A 26,693-nucleotide genomic window follows, 5' to 3' on the forward strand; every position below is an offset into this window, starting at 1 on the left:
TATTAAAATGGGATAATATGATAGAGAACAATGGGTGTTGAATATCTGTGGGAGTAGAATGGTTTGGAAAGTTTTTAATATAAGCATTTATAGCTATATATTCTCTGAATTCCGTTTTAGCTGAATACCTCTAAGTTTTGTCATATTGCCTTTCAAGCTTCATTTATTTTGAAGTGCCTTCTCATTTCACTCTATTTCTTCTTTAAGCTGTTGGTTATTCAGAAATATTAATTTTCACGTATTCATGAATTTCTGAATTTTCCTTCTGTTACTGATTTCTGACTTCATTGTGGTCAGAAATCATGCATGGTGTGATTTTAATCCTTTAGAATGTACGAGGTTTGTTTTATAGACCAACATGATCTGTCCGCAAAGAATGTATATTCTGTTGTTGGCTGGAATTCTATTATCTATGTCTGTTCAGTCTAGTTGGCTTGCAACTTTGTTTATAATATTTTTTCAGGTCTTCTATTTTCTTGTTAATCTTTTGCCTAGTTCCATTATTAAAATAGAGTATAAACTTACCTTTTAATTACACTTTCCCATATTTCAGATTTATTCTAACTTAATTCTAAGGAAATACAGAAACTTTATTTACATAACTCCATTTCCTCCTTTTCATTTTTGTGATGCTATTATTGTTATACGTGATCATCTATATTTGTTATATTATTGATTTTTTAAAGATAATTTATTTATTTGAAAGTCAGTTACCGGCTGGCACCACGGCACACTAGGCTAATCCTCCGCCTTGCGGCGCCGGCACACCGGGTTCTAGTCCCAGTCGGGGCGCCAGATTCTGTCCCGGTTGCCCCTCTTCCAGGCCAGCTCTCTGCTGTGGCCAGGGAGTGCAGTGGAGGATGGCCCAAGTGCTTGGGCCCTGCACCCCATGGGAGACCAGGAGAAGCACCTGGCTCCTGCTTTCAGCGCGGTGCGCCTCTCTCTCTCTCTCTCACACTGTCCACTCTGCCTGTCCAAAAAAAAAAAAAAAAAAAAAAAGTTACACAGAGAGAGGTCTTCCATCCAATGGTTCACTCCCTAGTTGGCTGCAATGGCTGGAGCTGCGCCAATCCGAAGCCAGGAGCAAGGAGTTTCCTCCCAGTCTTCCCATGCGGGTGCAGGGGCCCAAGGACTTGAGCCATCTTCTGCTTCTTTCCCAAGCCATAGAAGAAAGCTGGATCTGAAGTGGAGCAGCCGGGACTCAAACCAGCGCCCATTTGGGATGCCGGTGCTGCAGGCAGTGGCTTTACCCACTATGCCACAGCACCAGCCCCAATACATTGTTATTACTTGACATAACTTTGTCTTTTACAGAATCTAATAATAGAAAGGAAAGCAAATATATATATTTATAGAGTTTGTAATATTAGCCTTCCACTTCTGGTTTCTCTTAATTTCTTCTTGTGCATTTAGATTACTGTGTGGTTTCATTTTCCTACTAATACAACTTTTCTATCACTTACCTCTTTTGTGATTATTGATATTTACATTTCTATGTTATTGGTCCAACAATACAGCAGTACTGTAAACATACTGTTTTATACAGTTTTTTTTAATCAGTTAAAAAAAAAGTTAAATATGCAATTATGTAGTCTTTTATAACAATCTGTGTAATTACCTTTCTTGGCACTCTTTGTGTAAATTCACAGTTCCCTTTGGTGTCATTCTCTTTTAGCTTGAAGAAATTCCTTTACTGTTTCTTTTAAGGCAGGTCCGTAGGAAGTAATTGTCTTTTATTCATCTGGAAGTGTGTTTTCTTTAATGTTGAAATAGTTTTACTGTACATGAGATCCTTGTTTGCTAGGTTTTTACTTTTAGCACTCTGACTGTCATCCTACTGCCTTGTGGTCTTCACTGGGTCTGATGAGGAGTCAGCTCTTGGTTTTATTGATTTGCCTTTGCATAAGATTTACTTTACTGTTACTCTTGCATGGTTAGCTTTGCTCTCAGCATTTTTCCTATGATGAGTTTGGATGTGAATCTCTGCATTTATCCTATTTGGTGTTTATTGAGCTTTGTGGATGTGCAAATTAATATTTTTGATCAAATGTGGAAAATTTTTAGCCATTATTCTAAATTTTCTTGTGCTCCCTTCTCTCATTTCTTAGTATTCCCATTACATGTCATTGCACTTAATGGTGTCCCACATTCCTCTCAGATTCTGTTCCTTTTTCTTCATTCTCCTTCTTCTTTCGTTCTGCATAATTTCTTGATATATTTTCTAGTTTGCAAATTATTTCTTTTGCCAACTCAGACCTTCTGTTAAGCCCCCTATAATGCATTTTTAATTTCCATTATTGTACTTTCTAGCTGCAGAAATTTCATTTTGTTCATTTGTCTTTAATTCATATTCTCTATTTGATGAGGGATATTATCACAACTTCTTTTAATTCTTTTGGTATGGTTTTCTTTAGTTCTTTGAATGCATTTATAATAATGTCTTTGAAATGTTTGCTCAAGGTTCTATTGCTTTTTTCCCTATCTGTATATCAGCTTTCTTTGTATCTTAATTTTTTGTTGAAAACTGGACATGTCAGATAATATATTGAAAATATATTACAAAATAATTGAATTCTTGATTCTGATTCCCTTCCCACCTCATGGTTGATATTATTGTTAATTATTTCTCCATTTGTTGAACGACTTGCATGAGCAAACTCTGAAATCTGTGAATTTCTGCCGTGTGCATCTTCTGATGTCCCTGCTCAGATCTTTCTTCCCCTGTTTTTTATTAACATTTAGCTTGACTACCTAGAGGTCTCCTCTAGACCATCATACACCACTTTTTGATCAGGGTTGTATTTAACACTCCTTAGCCAGTTAAATTTTTACCCTTGACTGTTGGATTGTGTGTGACTTAAAGGCTACTATCATAATTCAAAGTGTTTACTTGTTCCACATTTTAAACCAGGAGCTAGCAGGTTGGAGCGCGCTCGCTCGTGCGCTCTCTCTCTCTCTCTCTCTCTCTCTCTGTCTGATTGCTCCTGAGAGAGGAGTCTTGGTATGCATAATCTTCTAGACAATCAGGGAACCAAGTAGTTTAATTTTTTTTTTTTTTTTTTTTGACAGAGTGGACAGTGAGAGAGAGAGAGACAGAGAGAAAGGTCTTCCTTTGCTGTTGGTTCACCCTCCAATGGCCGCTGCGGCTGGCGCACCGCGCTGATCCGATGGCAGGAGCCAGGTACTTATCCTGGTCTCCCATGGGGTGCAGGGCCCAAGCACTTGGGCCATCCTCCACTGCACTCCCTGGCCACAGCAGAGAGCTGGCCTGGAAGAGGGGCAACCGGGACAGAATCCGGCACCCCGACCGGGACTAGAACCCGGTGTGCCGGCACCGCTAGGTGGAGGATTAGCCTAGTGAGCCGTGGCGCCGGCTAGTTTTATTTTTAACACTGCTCCTTCAGTGTTGCCCCTAGGTCAGAATAACTTATTGTTCAGCCAGTGTTAGGTTAGGAATTGAGCTTAAGTGAAGGATTCTGCCTTCTTGCCCGTGAGGCTTCCTACCTGTTAATAGAACTCTGTGTGGCTTGGGAAATGTTCTCAGATCCACCACATTCTCTAACCTGTTTGCCTCTAAGTGGGTGCAGGTTAGCATGTGTATAATTTTCCCAATTCTCAGGATTTTTCATTTTTAATGTTTATTTTTTAACCTGTTCCAAATCTGTTTAATGGATAAACTCTGAATAGAAACCAGTCAACAAGATTCTGACTTCAATAAAAAACACAATCTTTTATCAGCCTTTGGACTAAAATCAAGTGTAGTATCTGTTCTTATCAGTTTTTTTTTTTTTTTTTTTTTTTTTTTTTTTTTTTTTGACAGGCAGAGTGGACAGTGAGAGAGAGAGACAGAGAGAAAGGTCTTCCTTTGCCGTTGGTTCACCCTCCAATGGCCGCCGCGGCCGGCGCGCTGCGGCCGGCGCACCGCGCTGATCCGATGGCAGGAGCCAGGAGCCAGGTGCTTTTCCTGGTCTCCCATGGGGTGCAGGGCCCAAGCACCTGGGCCATCCTCCACTGCACTTCCCTGGCCACAGCAGAGGGCTGGCCTGGAAGAGGGGCAACCGGGACAGAATCCGGAGCCCCTACCGGGACTAGAACCCGGTGTGCCGGCGCCGCTAGGCGGAGGATTAGCCTAGTGAGCCGCGGCGCCGGCCTGTTCTTATCAGTTTAATAAAAAGCACAGTAATTATGTAAGTAAGGCAATAAAAGTAAAATTATATCCATCTTTCATGTAAGAATACACATGGGAGCAGGTGTTTTCATGCAGCAGTTAAGTCGGTGCTTGGGAAACCTACATCCCATATCAGCTTGAGTTGAACCATTAGCTTCTCTGCTTTTTTTTTTTTTAATATCTTTTATAGGCACTGTTTTGAGTCATCATTTGCTTTTCATTTTTTTTAAAAGATGTATTTATTAACTTGAAAGGCAGAGTTACATACGGAGAGAAGGAGAGGCAGAGAGAGAGAGAGAAGTCTTCCATCTGCTGGTACACTCCCCAATTGGCCGCAACATCTGAAGCTGAGCCGGACACAGGTGCAAGAGCCTAAGGACTTGGGCCATCTTCCACTGCCTTCCCATGCCACAGCAGAGAGCTAAATCAGAAGTGGAGCAGCCGGGACTAGAACCGGTGCCCAAATGGGATGCCGGCATGGTAGGCGGTGGCTTTACCTGCTGTACCGCAGCACTGGCCCAGCTTTTCTGCTTCTATTCCAGCTAAATAAAGTCACCGTCCCCACCACCTCCAACCCCAAACTACAGAGCAGTTTCCTTGTAGTCTGCCTCAATCTATAGTCAGAACTTCTAACTTTCATGCCATTAAAGAGAGACAAATGGGACAACATTCTTCTCCAGAATAACACCCCTTCTCTTGAAGCTGAGAAGGACCAGGTTGACCCCTGTTTCTTGCTTGTACCTCCAGATGGAGTTGAGGTAGGGCATTCATGGCCCCAGTGTTCTTAGCCTACTGTGCCTGCGATAGTTTCTATCCCATGGGTCAGCACTAGGTAGGAAAATGGTGCCTCATTCTTTCTAGCTGCTACTCAGAATACAGCTTCTACAATACAGGCCTAGGGGATGATGAAAAATGGTATGCTCCACAGGCAGAGTGGACAGTGAGAGAGAGAGACTAGAGAGAAAGGTCTTCCTTTACCGTTGGCTCACCCCCTCCCCCCCGCCATGGCCTCTGCGGCCGGCACACCACACTGATCCAAAGCCAGGAGCCAGGTGGTTCTCCTGGTCTCCCATGCAGGCGCAGGCCCAAGGACTTGGGCCATCCTCCATTGCACTCCCGGGCCACAGCAGAGAGCTGGACTGGAAGAGGAGCAACTGGGACAGAATCCGACGCCCCGACCGGGACTAGAACCCGGTGTGCCGGCGCCGCAGGCAGAGGATTAGTCTATTGATCTGCAGCACTGGCCTGTGCTCCTTCCTTTCAAGATATCCCTGATCTGAGAACTAGAGAGAGGAGTCAATATCATCTTTCTCCATGTGCTGTATGCCATTAGGACAATTTGCAAAGGCTTTAAATTACTTTTATCATTTTTACCAGTTGAACAGCTGTGTTCTGGGTAGGAGGTTTCCAGCCTCCTCAATCTACCATTCTAGAAATCTTTATCTGGTTGGAGCACTTTAAAAGAAAACAGAGAGGGGCTGGTGCTGTGGCGCAGCAGATTAACACCCTGACCTAAAGCACCAGCATCCCATATGGGTGCCAGTACTAGTCCCAGCTGCTCTTCTTCTGATGCAGCTCTCTGCTATGGCCTGGGATAGCAGTAGAAGATGGCCCAAGTCCTTGGGCCCCTGCACCCATGTGGGAAACCCCAAAGAAGCTCCTGAGTCCTGGCTCCTGGCTTCAGATCAGCACAGCTCCAGCTGTTGCAGTCATCTGGGGAGTGAACCAGCAGATGGAAGGCCTTTCTCTCTGTCTTTACCTCTCTCTCTAACTCTGTCTTTCAAATAAATAAAACAAATCTTTAAGGAAAAAAAAAAAAAACTGAGAGAGTGGGTTGGTTGGCTGCTTGGAATACCTACGTCCCATATCAGAATGTTTGGGTTCAAGTCCAGGCTCCATTCTCCATTCCATCGTCCTGCTAATGCATTCCCTGGGAGGCAGCAGGTGATGGTTCCAGTATTTGAGTCTCTGCCACCACATGGATTGTGTTCCTGACTCACTTCAGCCTGGCGCACCCTTGGCTGTTGTAAGCATTTGGGGAATGAACCAGCATATAGTGGAGATTCTCTCTCTCTCTCTCTCTCTCTCTCTCTCTCTCTCTCTCTCTTTCACATAAAATAAATAAGAATTTTTGAAAGTTTAAAAGTAAAACTAATATTTTAGTAAAATTAAGCTTCTGATTTTTTTTTATGTTTAAAAGCAAGGGAAGAACTATGTGAAAGAGTACACACACACATACACACACTTGTATTGCATTCTCTTGTTTAAAAGTGCCCTAGGAATATGTGAAGCAAAATTTTAAATTCTTAATCCCTCCCTTTCCAAGGGTGACCACTGTGAACATTTTAATGTGTGTCTTTAGGTATTTTTAGAACCTAAAAGAAGAGTCTCAGGTTAAGAAAAATTAAATAAGTGATGCATGAACTGCTTCTGTGAAAATCACTGCTTTTTCTATTGTGTTTCTAGTCATTCATATCTAGAGAAATTCCTTACTGAGCAGATGATGGAAAGGAGGGAAGATGTCTGGCTTCCACTAATCTCCTATAGAAATTCCTTAGTCACTGGTGGTGAAGATGATAGAATGTCAGTGAACAGTGGAAGTAGCAGCAGCAAAACCTCCTCAGTAAGGAATAAGAAAGGACGACCCCCACTTCATAAAAAACGAGTGGAAGGTAAGTCTGCTTTACCCCATGAAACAAATACTCTCTGATTTTATAGAGATAGATAAATGGCAATCTGTTAATGCAAGATAGTACTGTTGAGGTGCATGATTTCTTTGTATATTTGATATATAAGGAGATGTTCGAGCATTATGGTTGGAATAGACAAAGTTCAACACTGTTACTCAGATTTTACACAGAAGACCCAAGACTTGGAGAATTTCAATCACCATATGCAAGGAGTCATCAAAAAGTTCATGGGAAATGCTTATTATGAAAAAATTCTGCATGGACTTTAAAAATATACTAAAAGCTTTTAATTCCATTTTTTCCAAACTTTATGAAGTCCCCTTTTATAATTCACTAATGAAACAGTGTTACCATTTTCAAGATTAATAAGAAGCATATATGGACCAGATAACCTAATTTGTTAAGTTATAAAAAAACTTTCTCTGTGTCCATTTTAAATTTACAGAGTAACTATGAAAGATTGCATTCCTAGGACCCTTAGGCAGCTGAGTTTTCATCTGTTTGAAATGAAGAGAACATCTCAAGCATGTTTTCACTGAGGAATCTTTTAAGGGTTAGAGTATGCAAGAAGAGTGAATTCTTTCTGAAGTTACTCATTGAGTTTCTACCAAGCACTTTTCTTAGAACTGTGCTATGAGCTGCAGATTAGGAGTTAATGAGGGGCCCATATTGTGGCTCAGTGGGTTAAGCGACCATCTGCGGTACTGGCATCTTCCATGGGTGCCGCCAGTTCAAGTCCTGGCTATTCCCCTTCTAATCCAGCTCCATGCTAATACACCTAGGAAAACAGCAGAAAATGCTCCAAGCACTTGGGCTTCTGCCACCCACATGGAACACCTGGATGAAGCTCCTGGCTTCAACCAGGCCATTGTCGATATTTGGGGAGTGAACCAGCAAGTGGAAGATCTCTGTCTCTCTCTCTCTTTCTCTGTAGCTATGCCTTTCAAATAAAATAAATAAAATCCAAAAAGGGGGAGAGGGGAATGAATGAAAGTGTTCATATGCAGATGGGGAGATAGAGAAGAGAAACAGGCAATGTAAGTTTCAGTGTGGTGAGATCTCTGATAGGTCAAACAGGAGGCTTTGGGAGCATAAAGAGAATAAACAGATCTTTAATGACTTTGGAAAGATTTTCAGAAAAAGATGACATGAAGTAGAAAGCCAGCAGGTGAGTTTACTAGGTTAAGAATTAAACTCTTTTGACCATGAAACTTTACATATGGCACAGAATAAAATTTTTGAGTTAAATGTTGAAAGAAAAATGGTAAGAATAGAAAATGTTAAATATGTCTGTTGATTAGGAAGAGATTCAACAGTTAACTTCAGATCAGTGGAATGAGCAGAGATTGAGTAGGTAGTTTCAGAGACAGAAAAAACAATTCAGAAGGTATATATGTGTCTGACAAAATATTGGAAACCTGAGAAATACACACAGAGAGATGGAATGCTAGATAGCAAAAGAGCAACCTAACAACACACATCTCTGCCAGAATCTTCTCCCTCTCCCTCTCCCTCTCATTCTGCCATTCAAATAAATAAATCTTTTTAAAATGTTTTGAATTTTTATATGTAGAAACTTCACAGCTAATGAAATATTTTAGCAGAATGGTTTAAGCATGTAAATAATGCTTTAATCTCAATCTTTACACATAATTACAGAAATAACATGCACATGACAAATTACCTGCTCATGCAGGTAGTATGTAGATAAGTTCTAAGTAAGTAAGAATGATTATAAAAGTGAACTTCAGAAAGTTGATATTAAAATTGAATTAAAAGATAATGTGCATTTTCCATGAACTTGTGAGATCCTCTCATATTTCCTCTAGAAGTTAAGAGAATGGTAAGTGGGGACTAGGTGAGGTGATCAGAGAAGGCTTCCCTGAAGGGCTGAGAACATGAAAACAGCTAGTGTCTCAGCCCATCTCCACATGTTCTCTCTCCGGTGACCAGTGTCCAGTTGTGCAAGGGAATTTGCTGCTTTCTCTGTAAAAACTAGCTAGACCCTAAGTGCTGCCTGGGGCCCCTCTGAGCTCCAGGAAATAAGCTGTTTGTAGCTTGAGCAAAGCAAGCTTGGAAAAGGCCCCATTTTCCCCTCCTAGGGAAATTGCATCCTCAGAAATACAAGGGCTTTGAAGAGAGGATGATGTGAGAATAGCTAAAATTTGATGGTTATGTATATCACCTCATTGGATTTTTACAACCTGTAAGTGTAGACACTGATATTCCCATGTTTTATATGAGGAAACTGAACTTTGGAAGTTTAATGACTCATGCAAAGTTATTCAAGTGAGTGGTTGAACTGGGATTCAAAGTAGGCAGTCCAACAGCAAAGCCCTACTCTTCAAGTCTGTGCTGTAACTGCCTCCAGAGTCTACTCTGTCTGTGATATTGTGAGTTTAACTGGAATTTTTACAGATGAGAGTCTGGACAACACATGGCTAAACAGGACGGAAACCATGATCCAGACTCCTGGCCCCCTGCCAGCACCACAGCTCACATCTACCGTGCTGCGGGAGAATAGCCGGCCCATGGGAGAGCAGATTCAAGAACCTGAGTCTGAACATGGTTCTGAACCAGACTTCTTACACAAGTAAGTAGTAGAAATTTGTTTTCTTGGCATAAAACCTTTAACTGTTAAAGTAAAGCCATTTAAGACACCTGTTCATCAGAGCATATTGTTGGTTAGTTTGTGAGAAAACAAAGCCGCAAATAGAGGGTAGTTATATGAGAAGATGTGTGAGTCTGCGTATACTGTTTTGGAGGTCAGTGATTCAAAGGTCACAGGCCGTTATGTGTGGTATCTGACTAAGTGCTAATTTCAGTTGCTGTTTGCATATTCATTGGACAGGACTATTTCTTCGCAAAGAAACCCAGGAAGATAATGCAAGTTGCTTTTTGGCAAAAAAGCCTGCAGGAACCTCTGCTAGTTTGTCAGTAGTCTCACCACCAAATACTGTATTACCTGACAAATTCTGAAGACATGTGCTCTCTGAGAATCAGTGTCTTAATCTTTTCCCCAAACTGGCAATTAAAATGTTTTCTAGTATGAAGTTTGTGTAATTATAGAGAAGGTAGGGGGCCGGCGCCGCAGCTCAGTAGGCTAATCCTCCACCTAGCGGCGCCGGCATACCAGGTCCTAGTCCCGGTCAGGGCGCCGGATTCTGTCCTGGTTGCCCCTCTTCCAGGCCAGCTCTCTGCTGTGACTCGGGAGTGCAGTGGAGGATGGCCCAAGTGCTTGGGCCCTGCACCCCATGGGAGACCAGGATAAGTACCTGGCTCCTGCCTTCAGATCAGCGCGGTGCGCCGGCCACAGTGCGCCAGCCGCAGCGGCCATTGGAGGGTGAACCAACAGCAAAAGGAAGACCTTTCTCTCTGTCTCTCTCTCACTGTCCACTCTGCCTGTAAAAAAAAAAAAAAAAAAAGAGAGAGAGAGAGAGAGAAGGTGGGGTCATGGGGTGAGTTGTGCTATAAAAATCTTAATTTTTTATTGTTTTTCCATCCAGCTTTGAAATTCTCCTAGCTCCTCACTTAACATTTCTTTGAAGAGGGTAATGCTATGAATTACTCTGATGGATAAGAGAATCCTCACTTAAAACTCAACAGATTTAGTGTGTTGAAAATGGATACACACAGTATTAGAAGTATTCAGATCCTGGGTTTTCATCAGACATCTTTGTGCTAAAGGATCTGCCTTCTTTCAGAGTTGAGAATAATCATTGTCAGCCATTGCATAACTGTGTGATCTTCTGCTGCTGAGTTTTGTAGAAGGTGGTGTTCCTTATGACCAGTATCAGAAATGGGAGACCTCACAAGTATCCCTACTCTTCCTACAGGATGGGTTCCCTCCTTGCTTGAGCAACCTGTCTTACCTCATGACCTTGCTATTTTTCAGTCTCTTTTTAAGCCCAGACCTGTCTTTTTCCCTGTTCTTGGTGTTTGGTCTGATGAAGGTAATAGCCCTATATGTTAAAAGGGTAGATAGTTAGAACATCATGCAACCGATTTTATATGTTAAAAATCACTAAATTTCACATCTCATAAAATTCCAAGAGGCATGTTTAGTCATGTCTCCACATGCTTATAAGTATAGAGTGCAAGTAAAGATTTGACTTTGGCCATTTGGGGGGGCGGGTGTGAAACCAACGGAAGGAAGACCTTTCTCACTGTCTAACTCTGCCTGTCAAAAAAAAAGGATGTGACTTTGTAGGGATTGAGAAAAAATGTGGTAAACCTTTCCTTATTCAACTCTGGAGAGCTTTCAGCTTTCAGACAAGTGTCATTTCTATCCTCAATGGCTTACTGCCCAGGCAGTTTACTTGTGAGGGGTCAGCAGTAGCCCAAGAGTGAGGTCTGAAAAGCACGCTCGTTTGGCAAGAGACCTTGGGGAATAAGACTGCTGGTTTACCATTTAGCAACTAAACCCAGCCAGCTTTTCTTAGCTACTTAGGTGTCTCTTTGAGCAACTTTATGCCTTTTTCACAAGTGCACTGGAATAAGTCCAGCTAATTCCCCAGCTGGGGATTAAGTCAGCCAACTATAACTTTTAGCATGAGACTGATTCACTAAATTCTTAATCTGCTACCATAAAATGAATAATAATACCCTCTCTTAGTCCTCAGATGCAGATCTCTTGGTTAGGCCAGCCGAAGTTAGAAGACTTAAATCGGAAGGACAGAACAGGAATGAACTACATGAAAGTGAGAACTGGAGTAAGGCATGCCGTGTAAGTGTTAAGAACATAACTATGTGAAGCTGGTCATTTTGTGAAAAGACTAGGATACCGCTAACATTCAGTCTCTCGGGAGTTAAAATAGTAATTATGCACAGAAAAGGATGGGAATGATTCTGAGGCTTTCAGCATTTTGAGTCCTAGTCCCTGCCACTGCCAGCTAGCTACATGGCCTCAGGCAAGCTCTAAAACAACTGTACCTCAGGTTCTAAAGGACTTGTTGCACCTTTCCCCTCTTCCCTTTCTTCCTCTTCCCCCATCCCTGCCCCACTTCTTTTGTCTAGATCCTGGGTGCCTAACCAGACCCTTCTTAACTCCTCGCAAAGCAAATGGCAAAACAGATCAGCTGCACAGGGCAGCTGTGAAACAGATAAGAGGGAAGAGCCCCCCTACTCTTCCACCAGCTGCCTCCTATACCCTCCACACACCCACCCCCCAGCAGATTCCCTCCTAACCAGATAAAACCTGAGTCCCAAATGTGCCCTTCGTGTAGTCTCACACAGTCTCTGCAAGAACAGACTGTTACCAACCTCTTTGCTTCCAGTAAAGCAACCTGTCTCTGTTGAGGTTGGTCTCCCTCTCCTTTTTCTGTCACTCCTCTCTAGGGGTATGAAAGGCCAGAACCCCGAGCTATCCCAGACCTAACAAGTTCCTCATTTGTGATATAAGGATAATAGTACCAAAAAGATTTCTGAGCACAGACACATAGCTAAATACATGTTATTTTATATTAACATACACACACATGAATTTGCCATTGTTACTTAATTATACTTATTATAATTTGAGATGAAATCTTTGAATCAAAGGAATGATTACTTATCTTGGAGTTCGGTATCATAATTTATGTAGCCCGTAAATCATAATTAGAAGGTATGCATTCATTGGTTAAAAGTACTAATTAAGGAAGTCCCAGGAGCCCAAATTGGATGAGTCTAAACAGCTAACTACATATTTTCCTTACCAGTCGAGGTCTAATGGAGGAAGATGCTGAACCCATCTTTGAAGATGTGATGATGTCATCTCGAAGCCAATTAGAAGATATGAATGAAGAATTTGAAGACACCATGGTCATTGATCTGGTAAAGAAAGTTATTATACTTTTCTTACATTAAAGTATATGAGGCATTTGTGTAAGATGATGCTCTTATTCTCAGAACCTGTTAAAGGAAGGCTGTGGTAAGGAGGAGGTTACATTGACCAGTAGTGGACAATAGGATTAGCTTATGTGATTTTCAAACTGCCTTCAAAGAGGTCATATTTTGAATTCTCAGAATAAGAGAAGTTACTTTCTTCTTTTTATCTTGTGTAAAAAGAGCTCACACCAATTTTGTCTTTCAGCATAGTGTACTTTTAATTGGAGTCTAACAGTATATACTCTGCTCCCTTTACAACCAAATGCAGAATATGGCACCTTTTGGTATAAGACATGTTTAAGATAAAGAAATCTGAATGTGGACTAGGTGTGAGTGATAGGAATTATTTTTTCAGGAGGGCATTTAGCCTAGTGGTTAAGATGCTCACATCCCATATTGGAGTGCCTGGGTTCAGTTCCTAGCTCTAACTGTCAATTCCAGCTTCTTTTCAGTGCAGACTCTGGAAGGCAGCAGATGATGGTTCATGTAATTGGATTCCAGCTACCATATCAGAGACTTGGATTGATTTTTCTGAATACTGGTTCAGGCCCAGCACTGGCCACTTCTAATATTTAGGGAGTGAACCAGAAGATAGGAGGAACCTCTGTCTCTCTGCCTCTCAAAAAAAACTTTTTTTTTTTTTTTCAAGAAAAGTAATATATAGTGGTTGTTTTTAGGTTATTTTTTTTAAGATTTATTTATTTATTTGAAAGAGTTACACAGAGAGAAGAAAGGTAGAGAGAGGGGGGGGGGGGTCTTCCATCCACTGATTCACTCCCCAATTGGCTGCAATGGCCAAAGCTGCGCTGATCTGAAGCCAAGAGCCAGGAGCTTCTTCTGGGTCTCCCACGTGGGTACAGGGGCCCAAGGACTTGGGCCTTCTTCTACTGTTTTCTCAGGCCATAGCAGAGAGCTAGATAGGAAGTGGAGCAGCTGAGCCCTGAACCGGCGCCCATATGGGGTGCCGGAGCTTCAGGCCAGGGCGTTAACCTCCTGTGCCACAGCACTGGCCCTAAGATTTTTTAAATTTTTATTCAGGAGACAGATCTTCTATCCACTGGTTCACTCTCCAAATGCCCAAAATAGCAGGGGCTGGGCAGGTCAAAGTCAGGAGCCCAGAACTCAATCAGGGTCTCCCATGTTGATGGCATGGACCCAACTCCTTGAGCCATTACCTGCTACCTGCAACAGTGTACATTAGCAGGGGGCTAGAATCAAGTGGAGTCAGGATTTGAACCCAGGCATTCCCATGTGGAATGTGAACATCCCGAATGGCATTTTAATGGTTAGATCAAATGCTTACCCCAATGGTCTTTTTTTTTTTTTTTTTTTTTAATCAATTTTTATCTGAGCCAGGCATTTAGCCTAGTGGTGAAGCAATCTGTATTACACATTGGAATACTTAGGTACCAAACTCAGCTCCAGCAAACTGACATGGCTTCCTGCTAAAATGCACTCTGGAAGGCAACAGTGATGGCTTAAGTAACTGGATTCCTGCCACTTGTTTGGGAAATTTGGATTAGGTTCCCAACTCCTGGCCTCAGTACTGGCCAGGAACTGTTGTGGCCACTGAGGAGTGAACTAGCAGACAGGAGTACCCTGTCTTTCTTATCTCTTATCTCTCTCTCTGTCCCTCTTCTCCCTCTCAAGTAGATAAAATGTAAAAAGTTTCCATCACTGATCGATAATATTGAATTATTTATAGGTGAAATGACACAGGAAAGAGAAAAACAATGATGAGACTTAATGAAACAAGATTGGCTAAATGTTTGACAGATGTATGAATGAATGGGTACATGGAAGTTCATCATACTCCTTTTTCTGTGTATTAGTTTGCTAAGGCTACCATCAGACTGGGTAGCTTTAACAAGTTTTCTCACAATTCTTTCCTAAATGAAGGTGTCAGGGTTGACTTCATTGTTAGGTCTCCCTCCTTGGTGTGTAGATGGTTGCCTTCCTTTGTCTTCATATGGGTTTTCCTGTATGTGTGTCTCATCCAGTAAAGACATCAGTCATAGTTGATTAGGGCCCACCCATGTGAACTAATTTTACTTTAATTTTCTCGTTAAGAGCCCTCTCTCCAGGTACTGGAAGTTAGGACTTCAACATAGGGAGTATATAATACAGCTTATAACATTTTGCTTTATATGTTTTGAATTTCCAATAAATATTTTGTAAGAAATACAAATGATATCATGCTAGTCTGATCTATAACTCCTGTCTCCTGTCCCACCCTCCCACCCCCCCACTTTTCCATCCATCTGCCTTGGGGAATTCACCAAGATTTACCATCTGCCTTGGGGAATTCACCAAGATTTACCATCTAGTATTGATCAATTTTGTTATTGTCTTATGATTTGAATGCTCTGTGTGTATAAGCACAAAACATTTGTGTGTATTTACATGTTCAGCTTATTCTTTAGAACTTGAAATCCCTTTTTTTCTATGCATGAGAAAAGTCAAAAATATTTGAGGTATTCTAAAAAAATATCTATGCTTCATTAAAAAGCCAGATTCTCTTTTTCCTTTTAAAACTGACCCTTAGTTCTGTATATTTATAATACTGTCAGAAATATTAGCTGATCGATAATACATTGCTTTAAGGATCTCTGAAAAAAAAAAGTAACTGATTTCTCTTTTTAGCCCCCATCAAGAAACCGGCGAGAGCGAGCTGAACTGAGGCCAGACTTCTTTGACTCCGCAGCTATCATAGAAGACGATTCAGTAAATGTTCATAACTGCTCTTTTTAATGGTTTCTGTATCCTGCTTATGCATGAAATTAATAATTGTGTTTCTCATTTTTCTAGGGATTTGGAATGCCTATGTTCTGAAGTCTGAAGAAAATTTACAAATCTGGAACTCTATTATTTAGAGCTAGAGGCCTATATACTGTGATAGCTTGTATGGGGAAAAAACACTTTTGATGTGATCTGATTTGTTTTTTAATCAAATGATTAAGGTCAATCCTTTTTGCAGTGACAGAGAAGAGGAGCATGTAAATTACCCAAGGGAATGTTGGTGAATGTCACCTCAGAAAGACTGACCTGAAAAATCATTTGTGTCCTAATATTGGACTGATCCCAATACAGATGTGTGTGTTTTTCTGGAGGGAGGAAGAAATTTTAAATTTTTAAAACAGCTGTCAAGATAATACACTGTTATACACCTGTTTTATGAAAACTCAGCATTGAGTAAAAAAAATATTTTTAACTTTATTTTCCTGTTGTACAATTTAAAAACTGTTTTAACATTTTGCCTTTTTATGTTTTAAAAGCTAACCATTTTTATTAAACCTATGAGTAAGCAACTCATCATAACTGATGAAGAGTGTTTTGGAGCTCACTGGATTTGGTTGACCTTGTGGAACAGAGAATATGGAGGAACAGAACATTGACAAGCTGAGATGAGATTCTGATGTAGTGCATATCTGCCAAAAACCACACACCCTCTGGATATGGATATGAATTCCCAGATTTTATATACTCTTGAATAAAAAGGTTTATTTTTATTTATAAGTGGGCATAAAATAAGAAATGTCCATGCAGCCATTTTCCAACAGATGCTGTACACTGTTCATTTTATATAGAATAGGGAGATTCAAATACAGTGCATTTTCTATTGGTATTTGTTCTGTGCATTTTTAGCAACTTCTACCAGCAAATAAAGTATTCTCAGTAAAACAAAAATGGTTCTCAAGTTATCAGTTTGCTGTTTTTACCACCTATTTCATGTCCTGCCAAATTCAAGTTATACAGACTTCTGTTTTCTTACAAAGGTAATCATGAAAAAATCCTTTGCCATTCAAAAGTAATTAAGTGTAACATAACTGTGTCTACTTCCCATGCATTTAATACCCTTATGCGCTAATTTTGTGAATTAAGTTTATCACTTATAGAAATATGTGCTGCATAGAAGTCTGTGCTTAGAAGGTAAAGTTCCCAAGCTTACCTTAAAATACAGCTACACTTCAGTGTTAAATGTGCATATTAAGAATAACTCTTTGGGGAAAGAAATTATGAATCTTCAGGACAGTCTTCAGTGGTTTAGCAATTCATTCTGCTTAGACTATTGACTTGCTGCCGTAGTTTTTAAAAGCCCACTTAGTTTCTTCTTTTCCCATTTTTTTAAAGGTAAGCCTCAGAATTTCCAAAGCAGTCCACCCACAGCTGTTTCTGGGCTGGTTTTTAAAGTAACTGCAAACAGAATCATGAGGCTTTGCCTTTTTACCAAAAATGAAAAGCATTTTTTAAAATTCTGTGCATCAGTGACTATCTTTCATGTGGGAAAGCAAACAGATGATTTTATTCATCCTTTTAGTAAACAGATACAAAACAGATTTTTCTCAAAATTTGTACAGTTCTGAAAAAACTTGGTCACCAAAAATGTTTTATCTGCTAATTCAGCAATTCCTAGGATCCAGTTAGGGGAGCAGGGGGGTCTCACTTTTTCCCAAAAATGTGGACTTCATTACTGTAAGTAAAACAACAGGAATGACTGGACTGTCCACTCCGGCCCTGTTTGCCTGTGGTTCTGGCCAGGGAGCAAGCCACGAGGTGCCATGGTACCTATAGACTGACCCTTTGACAGTCTTGTGTGGAAAACCAGTGCTTAGAAATACAGACCACCATGCAACAAGAACAAAAAAGGCTTAATATCTACTCCAATGGGTTTCCAGTTCAGTTTGAAGTCAATCAGATTTTTGTATTTTCAGTGTCTCCTTGATTGGTTTTGCTAGTAATTCTGTAAATTGTACATTTGCAATATGAGGTTTTTTTTTCCTTTTGTACAATTTGAAACTGATGCTTCACCTTTCCTTTAATAAACTATTCAAAATCAGGCTTGTGGTAGTCATCCTATTGTTCTAGGTAAAGCTCTAAAGAGACTATTTCTGTCCTCTTGAGAGAGGTTTGCTCTTTCAGATAATTTGTTAAATGATGGCAAGATTAACATATTAGTGAGGTATTCTTGTTTTTCATTTTGTTTTTTAAGAAAAAAACATTGAGGACTAGCTCACTAGTTTTCTTTGATTCCTTGGCCTTCACTGGACAGAATGACAGTGAGTAGTCCAAATTATCTGTAGTTTCATAGGGAGTCTCTTAAGTTTTAGATGAAGCACTCAGAGGACATTTGTCGACTGAGTCCTTCCTTCCTCTGCCTGAGGTCGACAGTGGGCTTGGGCCTGGTTTGTTCCCAGCAGTGACCCTCTGCAGACTACCTAGATTTTGCATAGCTACCAAAAATGGGGGTTTTTCTTGCCATTGTTACCAGGTACCCCTGACTATTTAAAGTCACACCCTACACACTTCATGGGCCTTCCCATGTCCTTTGGGCTGCGTTCATTATGTGGCCAAAGTGGCCTACACCGAAAAGGCAGAGTTATGGGAGATAAATCAGCAAGAGGGGAACAGCCAAGAGGAGGTGATGAGAATGGGTCTGTGACAGCTCATCTTAAAGGCTGCAAGCTTATTAGACCAGTGCTCTCCCAGTGTGACTTTGGTTTGGGGCAGGCTCACAGATTTCTCAGCCATGACTGGACTATGACTCCATTTTGTTCTGCTCCCAGAAGAAGAGTCCATCAGTCAGGAATCATGTGCTCATCAGAAACAGATGTGGTGCCTGCTCCAGCTTTTCATGCCAGACCTCTAAGATTCGGGTTGTGCGCTTGAAGTTTGCTTTCCTCTGTGGAGGGGTCTCCATCAGGTACCACATTTTAAGAGCATCTTTCTGCTTGCAAGGACACTGAGGAGGTGTTTTCACCATCCAAGACAACAGGTCAGAACCTCACTGAGGATGCTACTGGGATGTACCATGTGGATTCCACATAAGACACAGATCCTCTGCACATCAAGTGGCCATAGCTCTTGCTTGGAATGGTAAGGCTCTCATGCTGACATGAGAAGCACAGAGCCTGAGAACCAATAGTTCCTGCTAAAAGAATAAAGCCATAGCTCCTCATCTGTCAATCAGGTGAAGTCTCAGCTGGTACACTGACTCCATCAAGAGTGGTTAACTCATGTGTGAGTGTCCTTTACAGGCTTACAACTTAAGCATCAGCACCACAGAAGAGCACCAGTGGCTCCAGAGGAAGAGAACTGGGCTGGGGAAACCAAGACATGGTCAAAAGAGAAGCTAGAAGAATCTTTCACAACACAAGTGGTTTCTAAAAGGCACTGGAATGCTGCTTGGTGGCAAAATGATGGCTGATCATTTGTTTGCACTGCTGTGTAGCAGATTCATATATGAGGTAGGAAAGTTTTCTAAATTTAGTGACCTCTCTAGGGTCTTTGAATAGACTACCACTTCTCTCACCTCCACTCTTATATCAGGACCCTGTAAGTTCATCCACTCATCAGTTGAGTGACAGTTTCAATGTTAGAACAAAGGCTTGGAGTCTTAACATGTCTGGGTTCAAATCCCAGCTTCACCACTCAATAGCTGTATGGATTGAGAGAAATTGGGTACTTAACACAAGGACAGATCAAGCAATACCCTATCAGTGTTTCCTACCTCTACCACCACTCACAACATATTTTCTACTCTGTTTAAAGGTAGATACTTATCAGCCGTCTGCTGTGAACCCAAGTGTTTTTTATTATAAAATTCAAAATTCATCATTTTTCCTTTTCCCTTTAAGGTGAGCGCACCAGTTGGGAAAGGCATTCTGTACGACAGCCAAAGAGGATATTCAGCTGCCACCATTCTCAAGGTAGTCTGTGGTCCACTTGACAAAGCTTCCCAGGTCTTGCAGCTTTGTTTTTCTTTGGCCAGGTGGGTTTCTGGAAGAGACTTTCCCCATTATTTACGGCTTCCAGATGCATCTGACCCAAGTGCTTTCCTAGCCTGGTTCCTATACCATCTTGGAGCAAGTCAGACATGAGCCCTTCTCAGTGTCCATATTTTGCCACCTGGTCAAACACTTGGACTCTTAAAAAAAAAAAAAAATACCATGCCTTGTGTGGACCAGAACAGTGGCATCATTAAAGCAGGGTCCAAATCATGGCATGGCTGATGTCAGAAACTGGATTGCTCAACCAGTCTTGAGCTGCTGAGCCATGTGATGACGAACCTCAGTGCTGCTTCAACCAAGAGGTCTCTAAAATCCCCAAAGTCTGCCATCACCCTTTTCCCAATTTCCAGTGGCTCATGGTGTTTCTGATGGTTTTGTACTAGGTGTCAAGGAAGAATACAAAGAACCTCTGGCCAAAGACGGGCTCTGCCATTAGGAGCGCACTACTTACAGATGTAACAAAAAAATACAAGGTGAACGAGACAAGTTTTAAAAGACTAGACTGCTGCAAAATTACTCAGAAGATGGTGATGAGTAAGGAGGTAAGATGCTTTAAAAATAACAACTTTTGATTTTTATTTCTACCATAAAAAATGAAATACATACTCAAATATCAATTAATATTTTTAATAAAGCAAAAAACTTTTACAGTAAGGCATGAAAGAAATGCTTCTAGAATTTAGTAATCTTGGCCACAGGTTTCATGAATACAGAAGGTCAGATGGGGTGTATGAATGGCCAGATAGTAATTTTAGTTCTTGGTTCATTCTCCTTTGATTTGTTTACAAGGGAATATTTGCATGTTTCCTCCAAGGACGATGTACTTTCTTGCTAACCAAAACATCCAGGTCACGGCAGATACGGGCACGGGTGATAGAAGGCTGGATGATGTCATCTACAAACCCTGTTGAAGCACAGAAGAGAAGATTATCTGCATCCCCAGATGATGACATCCCTACCCCACCTGGGCACCAACTTGGAGCCAATAGTGTGAGCAGGATCCAACCTAATAACAGAGGGGCGAGGCCCTGTGAACCCTCCCCTGGATCCCAGAGCAATGACTGTTCTGGAAGATCCCCATCTTCTGGCCTAGGAGCATCTGGCAAGTAAAGGAAAATGTGACACCACCCCCACCCCCCACCGCCACCCCCAAGCCTCCCCTGACGAGAAAAATTGAGAAGTATCTGTTTTCAAAAGGGGAGCCATAACAACTCTTGCCATTTCTGTCCCCAAATGCTTCCCCCATCAACAGGTAGATTGTTTCCTTGGTCCTCTAATTTGTTTTAACCAATAAAATGTTGCAAAAATGACACTACAACTTCTAAACCTAGGCCTCGAGGGCCTTGCAGCTTTTCCTTGCCCTCTTTTCTTGGGAAACCATGTTTGGAAGCCTGCCTTAAGGATGACAGGCCATGTGGAAAGAGTCTAGCTAACAGCTAGCACCTACCAATGGGTAAGCTATGCCATCTTAGACTGTCAAGATCCAATCTAGCCATCAGATGACTATAGCTTCAAGAGTAATTCCAGGCAAAACCAAAATAACCACCCAGCTCAGCTCAGACCAAATTGTTGACCCTCAGAACTACAAGTAAGATAAAAGGTAAGTCTGTGGTGAATTTTTACTAATTTAGCTACCTTGGCAGTGTTGTTTGGATTCCAGTAACCAAAGCTATCTATATAGTCTCTGTTATCCTTAAGTAATGATTGCCCTATTCCTCACTCACCAACAGATTACAAGACAAGGCTGTTACATAAGACTTCAGAGATAAAAAATAAGCAGCTGACCAAATAAGTGGACAAAACCACTTTCCCAGGACTGGTGCTGTGGCATGGCAGGTGAAGCTGCCATCTGCAGAACCAGCACCCCATGAGTGCCAGTTGGAGTTCCTGCTAATCAGCAGAGGATGGCCCAAGTACTTTGGCCCCTACACCCATGTGGGAGACTCAGAAGAAGCCCCTGGCCTCTGGCTTTGTGTGTCCATTTAGGGAGTGAACCAGCAGATGGAAGCTTCTTTCTCTCTCCCTCTCTCTGTAATTCTGCCTTTCAAATAAGTCTTTAAAAAAATAAAAATAAAAACCCCTTCCCGCAGTCTCCTACCTCTCACTGCTGCAGGAAAGGGGTTGGCAAACTTCTCGATGTATTCTGCCTGGGCAGCCTCCACATTCTCATGGCCTTTGAAGATGATCTCCACAGCACCCTGTCATGAGAGGAGTTAATGATTGCTGAAGTCCCAAACCAGAAAGAACTTCAATGCACTATCACTGTGTGATTGGGAACCTGGAGAGAAGTGCTAGCTGCAAAGGCCAGAGCACTGCTTAGAGCTGACCGAGACTGTAGGGGCTGCAATTCAAGATGCTCAGTTATGGCCTCCATCAGAGGCAGGCCAGGCAAAGTCATTAGCTGCTCTCCCTAGATGCCACCCTATTGTCACCATTTGCAAGCATTCTTCCTTGTAGCCAAGTTGTTTGCCTATTTTCCACCAAGGGGAATTAGAAGCACTGTTTGCCTTTTTCTTTTTCCTGAACTCAGAGAACACAATTCACTGGCCACAGAAGGACAAATTAAACTGAAAATCTAAAAGAATTGGCCCTCAAGTCAGAAAACCTGTAAGTCGAATCTGGGAGTTACTTGATTGCACTCAGCAGCTATTTTTTTTTCAACTTTTATTTAATAAATATAAATTTCCAAAGTACAACTTGAATTACAGCAGCTTTCCCCCCATAACCTCCCTCCCATCTGCAACCATCCCATCTCCCACTCCCTCTCCCATCCCATTCTTCATCAAGATTCATTTTCAATTATCTTTATATACAGAAGATCAACTTAGTATATTCTAAGTAAAGATTTCAACAGACTGCACCCACACAGATACACAAAGTATAGGGTACTGTTTGAGTAGTAATTTTACCGCTAATTGACATAGTACAACACATTAAGGACGAAGATCCTGCATGGGGAGTAAGTGCACAGTGACTCCCGTTGTTGATTTAACAATTGACACTCTTACTTATGATGTCTGTAATCACCCGAGGCTCTTGTCATGAGCTGCCAAGGCTATGGGAGCCTCTTCAGTTCACAAACTCTGACCTTATTTAGACAAGGCCATAATCAAAGTGGAAGTTCTCTCCTTCCTTCAGAGAAAGGTACCTCCTTCTTTGATGGCCCATTCTTTCCACTGGAATCTCACAGAGATCTTTCATTTAGGTTTTGTTTGCCCACAGTGTCTTGGCTTTCCATGCCTGAGAAACTCTCATGGGCTTTTTAGCCAGATCTGAATGCCTTAAGGACTGATTCTGAGGCCAGAGTGCTGTTTAGGGCATTTTCCATTCTATGAGTCTGCTGTGTATCCTGCTTCCCATGTAGGGAAAGAATGTAGGTCAAGCAACAGGATGTACATTGCTCAAGTCACCAGGGTTAAAACTACAGTTCAGCTTCCTAGAGCCTGAAAAGAATAGAGCTGGGAACTGGTGTGGGGGGGACATCCAACTTTCCCAAGGTTGGTTCAGCTGGCTCAGCCTTCTCCCCCTTTTACTTATAATCTCAATGCCCACATTGGGCCCCTATAACTTTTCATTCTCACCTGCTGTATTCACCCTGGCATGAAGATACCAGCATGTGCCTGAAGAGTATAGGATAGGAGTAGAGTAGGCTTGGAGTTCCAGGAGGGAGACTTGACAAGATCTAAGCCTCATTTCCTTCAGTCATGGCTGATATGAAGGGCGCCAGCTTCTTAACATGTCCCAGCAAGGCTAGAAGCTCCTCTTGGGACAGTAGAGTCCCCACACCCCAGAAAGAAGAAAGAACTCCTTACCTTTGCTCCCATGACTGCAATCTCTGCTGTGGGCCAGGCATAGTTGGTATCACCACAAAGGTGCTTAGAGCTCATGACATCATAAGCACCTCCATAGGCCTAGAAAATACCCAAATGCTGAATGTCAGCACCTGTGACAACCAGAACTTGCCCCTGAAAGACCCCAGGAAGCCAGGCAAGAATAGCTCTCCTGGGCTCCTGAGAGTTCACATTCATTCTCCTTCCTGGCTTTTTCTTGCTGTGCTTTCACATGCCTTATATTGAAAGACAACACAGGGCTGGTGCTGTGGCGTAGCAGGTAAAGCTGCTGCCTGCAGTGCCAGCATCCCATATGGACACCAGTTCGAGTGCTAGCTGCTCCACTTCTGATCCAGCTCCCTGCTATGGTCTGGGAAAGCAGCTCCTGGCTCCTGGCTTCAGATCGGTGCAGCTCCAGCCATTGCAGCCAAATGGGACGTGAACCAGCAGATGGAAGACTCTCACTCTCAGTCTGCCTCTCCTTCTCTAACTCTTTCAAATAAATAAATAAATCTTATAAAAAGAAAAGACTATGCACAGGTTAAAACACCAAAGCCCAAAGCCTGTAATGCCAGCACCCATATTGGAGAGCCAGTCTGAGTCCTGGCTACTCTACTCCTGATGCAGCCCCTAATGCATCAAGGAAAGAAGCAGAAGATAGCCCAAGTGCCTGATCTCCTGCCACATATGTGGGTAACCTGCATGGAGTTTCAGGCTCCTGAACTTGACCTGGCCCAGCTCCACCCATTACAGCCATTTAGGGTATGAACAAGCAGATGGAAGATCTTGTCACTCTGCTTCAGATGCATAAAATAAATCCAGGAAAAAAAAAAAGCACACGTCCCTGCAATGCAGGTCTAGAAATGCTGTCCTTAAGGTCTTTTTAAGTATGAGCAATGAGCAAGTTGTACTCCTTCCAGTCCTATAAAAACTCTTGGTCAGACCTCCCACCATGCCATGCTGCTAAGTATGTGAGGTCCTTACCTTCCTGGTGATGACTGTGACCTTGGGCACAGTTGCCTCAGCAAATGCATAGAGAAGCTTAGCGCCATGCCGGATGATGCCCCCGTACTCCTGTGCTGTGCCTAGGTCAGAAGGAAGAGCTACTAGACATCCACAGAAGTTTTTACAAGGGTTGCCTGCCACGCTTCAGCTGTTTAGTTTGAAGACGGCCATCCCTCACACAGCCATGTCTTCTTGACACCCAGGATATGGATAAGCTGCAAATCCTTAAGGAATTTTGCAAGCTATCCCAAAGTGGGCTCCTTGCTCAGGAAAACCACTCTGCTGACCTCCATGTCTCTCAGTGACTTACCAGGCAGAAAGCCAGGGACATCAACGAAAGTGATGAGTGGAATGTTGAATGCATCACAGAATCTGACAAAGCGAGCCCCTTTCACGGATGAATTAATATCCAAGCATCCTAGAAAGAGATTATCCATGCTAAGCTTTCAGGCAATTCATTTCAGTTCCACCCACTCCTCAGCAACAACCCAGAGCTGCTGCTTATGGAGGCTACAAGTCTCCTCACTTCAGAGCAGTAATAAGGACTTCAAATGCTCCAGGAGAAAAGGAGAAGATGGAGAACCCACCTGGCACTAGCCAGAGGGAGCCTAAAAGTAGCCCTAGTCCATGGGATCCCTTCTTGGGAGCATTAGCTCAGTACAGGCTGCCAAGGCTGCCTCCAGTGGAGCACAGCCTCCATCAGTGTGAGGTATTGTTCTGGGGCTGATCTCAGAGTCCTTGCAGGTTACAATCAGATAAGCTACCTGCCCTTAAGGAATCTCTTAAACCTCAGAAGTCAGGCTGTTACTATATCCTAGCATAGTTGCAAGGATTAAAGAGATTTATAAAGCCACAAAGAGCAAGAGCTCAATTAGTATATCTCTCCTCTGAGAGTTTCCAGCTTACTCAGGCCAGAATTACTCTGCTATCAAAATAAGGATATTATTAGAAAAGGACATAGACCAAAATCTCACATGAATATAGATGAAAAACCCTTTATTAAAAAATAAAAATGATTTATTTATGTATGTATGTATCGGTTACACAGAGGGAAGGAGAGAGAGATTTTCATCTGGTTCATTCCCCAGACGGCTGCAATGGCTGGGGCTCTGCAATCCATCCTTCCAAAACTGACCAACAGAGTTGCTGCTGCTGATGGAAATGTTCTCTGTGCTACTCCAAATGGATGTGGCTACTGAGGTAATTTAAATAGGGGCTAATATAATGGAAGAACTACATTTTTAATAGTATTTCATTTTCATTATAAGGTTTTGATTAAACAGTTAACACTGAAAAGCACAGAGCTTTACTTTTCAGCAATTCCTATCAAAATCATACTAAGTTCTTTTGTAGACCTTAGCAAGCCTAGGGCTGGCACCGTGGTGCAGTAGGCTAACCTGCGGTGCCAGCACCCCATATGGGTGCTGGTTTGTGTCCTGGCTGCTCCTCTTCTGATCTAGCTCTCTCCTACGGCCTGGGAAAGCAGCAGAAGGTGTCCCAAGCACTTGGGCCCCTGCACTGCATGGGAGACCTGGAAGAAGCTCTTGACTCCTGGCTTCAGACCAGCCACTGCAGCCATTTGGGGACTGAACCAGCAGATGGAAGACCTTTCTCTGTCTCTCCTTTTCTGTAATTCTACCTCTCAAATAAATAAATAAAATCTTTTTAAAAAATTAGCAAGCACATCCAGATTATATAAGGAATCCTACAAATCAATAAAAAGACAACGCAAAAAAAAAAAAAAAAAAAAAACAAAAAACAAAACTTCCCTCAGAATGTATATATTCTGAGGTAAGAAAAATGTATCTCTTGTTTTGGATGGTGAATGCAAGTGTGTACACAACTGCCAGAACCCCACAAAGTGAGCACTTAAAAGCTATGCATTTTATTGTGTTGTAAATTACAAAATACATTCTCAATGTGTTTAAATTCCTCACTTTAAAGATTTCTTCTAAACAACAAAACAGCATCAAAGGCAGCTCCATCCCAATCAGAAACATTTAAAAAAAAAAAAAGTAGAACCTGTCAGAACAAACTCAAACTCTGGAAAGTAGAAAAACATTTAAAACAACCAAGTGAATGCTATAATCAAGGAAAAGGCAACTTTACAATGGAAGGAATCTCGATGGCTTTTTAATTAGAACTGTCCCACATCCTCCTTGGTTCTAGAGAACAGAGCAGACCTCATTCACAAATTACCATGTAAATCTGCTCTAATCTGATACAAGAAACTGGTCTCCACTTTGCCTAATTTGGAACTCAGGCAAGTATTCTTTAAAAACATGGTGAGGCAACCTGCAGACATCTGAGACAAAGGATTATGAATAAGACCACCCAAGGCCCA

The 26,693-nt window shown here is 41.9% G+C and overlaps 2 protein-coding genes across 9 annotated transcripts in view; one reads left to right on the forward strand and one right to left on the reverse strand.

Annotated features, from left to right (window-relative positions):
* STAG1 (STAG1 cohesin complex component) overlaps positions 1-17,563 on the forward strand; it is a 381,935-nt gene extending 364,372 nt beyond the window's left edge. For all 6 annotated transcript variants that reach the window (XM_002716398.5, XM_070072783.1, XM_070072784.1 and 3 more), the window contains 6 exons: positions 6,635-6,840; positions 9,277-9,451; positions 11,474-11,584; positions 12,558-12,672; positions 15,370-15,450; positions 15,535-17,563. In XM_002716398.5, the coding sequence (XP_002716444.1) occupies positions 6,635-6,840; positions 9,277-9,451; positions 11,474-11,584; positions 12,558-12,672; positions 15,370-15,450; positions 15,535-15,558 (712 nt within the window). In that variant the 3' untranslated portion in view covers positions 15,559-17,563. The remainder of the gene's footprint in view (positions 1-6,634; positions 6,841-9,276; positions 9,452-11,473; positions 11,585-12,557; positions 12,673-15,369; positions 15,451-15,534) is intronic.
* A 2,562-nt stretch (positions 17,564-20,125) lies between these two features.
* Positions 20,126-26,693, reverse strand: part of PCCB (propionyl-CoA carboxylase subunit beta) — a 74,375-nt gene continuing 67,807 nt past the window's right edge. For all 3 annotated transcript variants that reach the window (XR_016233291.1, XM_051859007.3, XM_051859006.3), the window contains 5 exons: positions 24,660-24,767; positions 24,329-24,429; positions 23,327-23,425; positions 21,613-21,712; positions 20,126-20,418 (listed from right to left, as the gene is read on the reverse strand). Coding sequence is in view for 2 of the 3 variants with exons in the window: in XM_051859007.3 (XP_051714967.1) it covers positions 20,297-20,418; positions 21,613-21,712; positions 23,327-23,425; positions 24,329-24,429; positions 24,660-24,767 (530 nt within the window). In the remaining variant the exon portion in view is untranslated. The remainder of the gene's footprint in view (positions 20,419-21,612; positions 21,713-23,326; positions 23,426-24,328; positions 24,430-24,659; positions 24,768-26,693) is intronic.

The sequence above is a fragment of the Oryctolagus cuniculus genome, chromosome 4 (assembly GCF_051225735.1).
Source record: "Oryctolagus cuniculus isolate XC-2025 breed Fujian yellow rabbit chromosome 4, ASM5122573v1, whole genome shotgun sequence".
NCBI classification, from domain to species: Eukaryota; Metazoa; Chordata; class Mammalia; order Lagomorpha; family Leporidae; genus Oryctolagus; species Oryctolagus cuniculus.